The sequence below is a fragment of the Pseudochaenichthys georgianus genome, chromosome 20 (genome assembly GCF_902827115.2).
Source record: "Pseudochaenichthys georgianus chromosome 20, fPseGeo1.2, whole genome shotgun sequence".
Lineage (NCBI taxonomy): Eukaryota > Metazoa > Chordata > Actinopteri > Perciformes > Channichthyidae > Pseudochaenichthys > Pseudochaenichthys georgianus.
Window position 1 is genome coordinate 13337419 of NC_047522.1, and position 6542 is coordinate 13343960.

Below are 6542 nucleotides of genomic sequence, written 5' to 3' on the forward strand. Positions count from 1 at the left end.
CCCAATTATTATCACATAAACGTTAATAGCACTTTGCTAACCAGGCCAGCACTAGCTAGTAACTACAGTAGCCGCTTAGTAAGCTAATTATATCGGGTCTTGCTACTCCTCTCCTAATATTCTAGCCAAAATGCCAAAATGTAAAAGTCAAGGTCTTATAACCTTTGTACAAAGCCAATGTGCTACGCTACGTCACGGTGAATACGTACACTTCTTTTATACAGTCAGTGCTTATACCCGTTTTAATCATTTAAAGCTGAAGTCAGCCTCCAACAAGTGTGATAATCTTGTTTAAGTAAAGTTTGAAAACAAAATGGGAACCCACTTTTTCAAATACATTTTGAATGTAGTTAGACGTTTTGAAAGGGGAAACAGAATAGACAGAAGTCAGAAGCTATAATGGGCGTCTTTAAGCTCAATGTTGGAAATCACCCGTTTTTTTCAGTAGCAATGGTTCAGTCTCATTAGCAACACAGTGTGTTTTAGGCAATACAAGGCTCTCACTCTACAGTACCTCTGCTGCTCAACAAAACATTACTGATAGAGCTTTAACAGAAAGTATCCAATTATTATCTTAAAAGCCAGATAAACATTTTAGGTTTTTTTTATTTTGAAACTGGGTAAACATTAGCATTGTCTTAGCATACAATCATCAGGCAGAAACAAACAAAACATATAATGAATGGTGTTGCCTGATGTCTGCATAATGTAGTTGCTAAAATGATAAGTTATGCGTTAGTAAATAACATTAGTTTAGATCAAGCATGTGAACGAAATTAACGGTCTAACAGGACTGGACTGTAACATAACCTTAATGTTCTAGCTCTAATTGGTGTGATAAAAACACGGTTTATATTCGCTCCCTAACCAACTTTCCCACCATCACATCCAATTGTACCCTCACAGCTATAGCTAGCTTAGATTTGTCAATATGGTCTGTTTTAACAATCAGATTCAACAAGGTCTGTGTCTACTTATACTAATATAATTAAATTACTAATTTCAAACATACTTGCTAAACTTAACCATCCTTTCATATTAAATAGCTGCATTGAGCTAGCAGTGTATTGGTCCTGAAACTTGAGATCAAAACTGCAACTGAAATGTCAAAGGACTTGTGTCATGGTTGTGTCTTCCGTTTGCCGTGTTCTGATAGACAGGAGGCCTTGAGAACACAAGAGACAGATTATCTGAAGCCTGCAGACAAAACAAAACTCCCACTCAAGTGGTCAAGTAAGAAACACACTGCCATATAGGCAGTGATGTACCTGAACGCGTTCAATGAACGATCGTTCATGAACGCGTTCATATTTTGGGCGAACGTGAACTGAACGTACTGTATTTCCGCTAGATGAACGTAATTGAGAACGCGTTCATTCTCAGCGCTGTATAACGGCGTTCAAAAGTGCGTTCATTCTCAGCACTGTATTATAACGGCGTTCAAAAGTGTGCCAGATTTCATATGCCTTTCAGCCGAAAACCCAGTTAAAACACACCGTAAACAGGCTTCAAAATAATGCGGAAAACCACCCAATCTGGCAACAGCAAGCTGCCTGTGACGCGTACGCGCCTGTCACCCCTGGCTGTCGCACTAAAATATAAATATACTAAATATATCAGACTCCTCGCAACAAACAATGTGGAACCGCGGAACCGGCGAGCATTGAATGAATGAATGAATGAATTAGTATGGACGAAGCCGAGAGCAGCTGCAGCAGCACTTGCTCAGAGTGAGACTCTATGGCAGGGGTGGGGAACCTCCGGCCTCCGTCCGTATACGGCCCGCGAGACAATTTGGTACGGCCCTCGAGGTAATTTATAAACACACGCAAAAAATAAAAAAATGAAAGAAATCTAGACCGCAAAACAATTAAACAAGCGAGTGCCTGTTTTTCCTGGCCAAGGTCAGGGTCCTTGAACACAACACGAGCCTAACGTGTCATCACGTGGTATATGTCTCGACTGACAGGGGTGCAGTTCTGACGGAGAGCACCAGAACGCCACTCCAGCACTTCAGAAATTGCAGTACCGATAAGTCCATACACATGCCGCAGTTTCTGCGTGTCTGTGTCTTTAGTTGAAAGCCCAGTGGCGATCTGCTCATCTGTCATTCTGATCAGACAGTCAATAACTGTGTTGTTATCATTAGCATCTGGTAAGCTAGCTATGCTAACGAATATAAGAAGCTTTGTCTACAACCAGTGAGGTAAAGGCACATCTTTATATGATCATTTTTAAAGTTATAAAAAAAACAAGAGAATAAAGTAAACAGGTATAAAATACTATATGACAGTTATTAATAAAGAAGAATACAGTTTGAAAGGGGAGTGATTTGTCAAATATCCATACATTAAAAGAAAATCTGCTTACAGTTGTGTTTGGGTGTTGAGAGATGTGTCCATAGATCTCCTAATGTTGCTCTCAAAGTGCAACAAATCTTCCCAGGGGAGCATGCCCCCCCGGACCCCTCTAGAGGAGGTTAGGTCCCCCCCACTTAAACCATGTTCACATGGATAGGAAACTAAATACATTTGCACACATCTTGTGTCCATATCTTTCTGTGTTGGTGGTCACGCCACACCCTGCACGTGCATGCATACGCGAGTCATGGTGAGATATCTGGATTAGGAGGTTGCTTTTTCTTTGCACAGAATGAAATGAATGAGTTGTGATTTTAGTTTTTTTAAGCAGAGGTCAATAACTTGTACGGCCCTCTGAGGATATTGTAAACATTGAAATGGCCCATTAACATCGTACAGGAGACAAATAATAGCTCGCAGCAACGTATTGAAAAAAGAACTATAAACTATAAATTAGTTCATTTTTGAAACCATGAACTTTAGTTCAACATTTTGAATTATGAACTATGAACTGAACTAGTTCATTTTAAAATATGTGAACTGTGAACTGAACTAGTTCATGTAGAAAGTGAACTTTCCCAACACTGCATATAGGAACCATATTGATCTGTAGTGTCCACTGAACAGCTGCAGTCAGTTTAGATAAGACTGAACTACATATACACACACTGACCTCTGCAATTCCATGCTGCAGTTTGCTGGTTTACTGCAGACCTGTGTTTAGTTGTGCGTATGCTTCAGTACTGTCGCTGATGATTTCAAGAGCAGCTGCGTGTTTTCAGTCTGTAAAACATTCACGCTGGACATAAGCCCACTGGGAGTCAAAGCCACCCACTCCAACTGTGGATCAGATCACAGACTTCAGCAAATTCCCCCACATTTAAAGTCAAATTCCAACTGTTCTCTGCCCAACTCATCATTCTGTTGCATTGCAGGAAATTGTTTTGTGATACAGTCTTTGAACTCCCTTAACATGTTTCGAATGTTTCAAATTTCCAGCATTCCTCTTTCCAGGAAAGTTTTGGACAACCCCCAGATACAAAGTCTGAGTATTCAGCTTTATATTTTCAATGTAGCTGGAGAGAGACAGTGCCAGTGACAGCAAACCAACATTTTTTAAGCACGGGTCAGAGAAGTCAGATCTTTTGAAAACATGTATTTGTGACTGTTAGACCTATGATAGCAAAAGGTTGCCTCTTTAATGTGTCTATATTTGAGTAACTGCAAAATGAATCCTTAGACTTAAATTCTGAGTTTTAGACTAGACTATTAAAATGGGCCCATGATTGCTAAATGCATTACAACAATATGTACAGTATAGTTTTTCATTTTCAGGCAGGTTAAAGTCAAGTGACCCAAAGTTGATATTTTTGTATTGATACAACAATACATTTGTACTGTTTTGCAATAAGATATTCCTTTATAATTAGTAAGTGATTTTTCAATCTGTGTATTAAAATGATAGTGTTTGTGTTGTCCTGGACAGCATTGTTTGTCTGCAATGATTTTAATAATCTGTCTAATGTTTGGAAATTGGAAAAGCATAGAAAGTCGAAATGATGTACAACCTTTATGAACTACGTAATGAACATATGATTGAATTTACACAACAACGACAATGTCACCAAAAACGTTATACATTGATGGCAGAGCTGAATTGGTTACAAATGATGAATAAACAGTAGTGGAAAATGTGGCAATTTATGGCGGGATTACCTTCACTTATTGAGACACATCCTCCCAACCACCATCACCATCATACTTCCCATATGCATCCTATAACCTCTTTATATTCGTAAAAGGTATAAACCCCCTGTGTTCAACATGGAATATACTGAACACTACTTTTAGATACAGTGTTGAGCTAATATGCCGGACCTATTTAAAGGCCCTTGTAATTCCATCTAAGCTAATAGTTGAATTAGTGGTGCATATTAGAGACAATTTTGCAATTAATTAAACTACACACCACACAGTGAATCTGGCCTAGGCCCATGGGGAAATGTCCTGATTTTCCAAATTGGTCATCCAGCCTTGATGGTTGTGTATAACTGTACGAGTGTTCCCCCTGAGGCCAGCTGTGAATTTCTTGTTTACATGCAGCAGAGCTCATACAATCTTATAATAACACACTGTCAAGATATCCATAGGAATGTCTAATACAGTAGATCTACAGATTAGCCTACCAAATAAAATGAAAATAAAAAGGAAGTAACACCTTCATCCCTGCATGGCATCTGTGGCTAATTAGTAAATGTGTATATACACTTAATTAAGTTATTAATCGCCCACTATATCGGCAATCAATTAATTCCCATGCGTTTCAGGTGTGGAAGAGCACGGTGCCGTGGGAATTGATGGCGATGATGAGAGGAATGTCACAGACAGCCAGGCCTGTTTCCTCCACAGGGACAGGGGGCTGGAGAGAGTCAAACACTGTGCAACACAATGGGCAGACAGCTAGTGAATGTAAACGTGTCAACATCTGCAACTCATCACTGTGACCCGCTGCTTTCCTCAAAACGCATCCGCACGCCCGCGCATTCACACCCACGCGCAGCTTTCTAATCATGAATAAAGCATCGGAAACGCGGAGAAACGCCAAAGCCGCGCGGACACTAACGAACAGCTCGGCCATGTATGAAGCGACGTCAGAGGAGTGGAGGTGAGGTGAGTTGGGGTGGGGAGTAGAGGAGAGGGGGTAAGAAGGAAGGAAAGAGGTTGAACCCAGCGCGCATCTGGACCGGGCGTTTATTCCTGCCCATCCAGATGCGCAGAGGCGCTGGAGGCTATTTTTGGGGCATTCTCTCAATTGGAAGCAGAAAACTGCGTTGCAACTCACCCATTTATGTGTCCCGGTGTGCTGGTAGTGCTCCTGCAGGCTGGTTGGAAACGGGGAAGGTGGTCGTGTGAGGTTTGAGCCGGACCGAGACCCAGTCTCCTGCTCGTGCTATAGATCCGCTACAGCCGCGCTGAAACGGGAGGAGCGTCTGATGAAACCATGTTCCTTCCCCTTTTCTCTCCGGTGACACGGCAGAGGAGGCAGAGCGAGGACCTAGAAAACGGAAAAGCGCTGATGAACAAATCTCTCTCTCTCTCTCTCTCTCTCTCTCTCTCTCTCTCTCTCTCTCTCTCTCTCTCTCTCGCTCTCTCTCTCTCTCGTCTCTCTCTCTCTCTCTCTCCTCTCTCTCTCTCCTCTCTCTCTCTCTCTCTCTCTCTACTCTCTCTCTCTCTCTCTCTCTCTCTCTCTCTCGTTGCCTTCATGTGCACTGCGTAAATGTCGGTCTCCACAAGAGCACAAATGGTGGTGAAACAATTACTCGCACATCTTCTGTTTCTTAAGAAAAAAAAGTCTGTTAATTGTAATCCAACCCTGAAAAACCTATACAAAAATTGTTTTTGTTTTGCTTTTTAAATGCAAAACATAGGATACAAAATTAACAGGAGTTAAACGTATACTTAAGAGTACATGTTACAAAGCCTCTAATTAATGTTAATTTAATTGCAATTTGTTCTGCTCTCTGTTGTTGTTAGTAAAAGAAACAAGTTCATTCAGTGTCTTTAACTTTTTTTCAAGCTTAATCATGTGTGTTTCACTAAAAATAGTATTATTTCCAACAGCCTTTGAAGGTAGCATGCTTGCAAGATCAAATACTCGCACCTGTCTAGCTAAGATCTCGCGATAACACATTCTTGAAGTTATCTCACTTGACGCCCTCAAATTGGCAATGAAGTGTTTATTTAGTTTAAAACTAATGGTTCCAGATGCACATTGTTAACATTTTAGTCACATTATCAAACAGCAATAGAGATACACACACACACACACACACACACACACACACACACACACACACACACACACACACACACACACACACACACACACACACACACACACACACACACACACATACCATGTATACATCACTTCAGGGGACATTACATTGCATTTCCTGGAGACTTATCCTAACCTTAACCATAACCAACACATGCCTAACCCTAACCCTTACCCTTAACCTTAACCTTACCTTTACCCTAACCTTAAACCTAACCAAGTCTTCACCCTAAAATTAATTATTCCCCTCATGGGGACCTCCATTTTGTCCCCATAAGCGAGGCGAGTCCCCACACGTGACTGTAAACAGATTTAGGTGCCCACAAGTATAGTAATGCTAGGCC

At 41.0% G+C, this 6542-nt stretch overlaps 1 protein-coding gene across 2 annotated transcripts in view; it reads right to left on the minus strand.

Moving 5' to 3' along the window:
* The window catches only part of sh3kbp1 (SH3-domain kinase binding protein 1), a 31545-nt gene extending 26129 nt beyond the window's left edge, over nt 1-5416 (minus strand). Inside the window, exon 1 of one of the 2 annotated variants that reach the window (XM_034108473.2) lies at nt 5203-5416. In XM_034108473.2, the coding sequence (XP_033964364.1) occupies nt 5203-5206 (4 nt within the window). In that variant the 5' untranslated portion in view covers nt 5207-5416. The remainder of the gene's footprint in view (nt 1-5202) is intronic. The other variant, XM_034108474.2, reaches the window with a different exon arrangement.
* Between the last annotated feature and the right edge of the window lie 1126 nt (nt 5417-6542).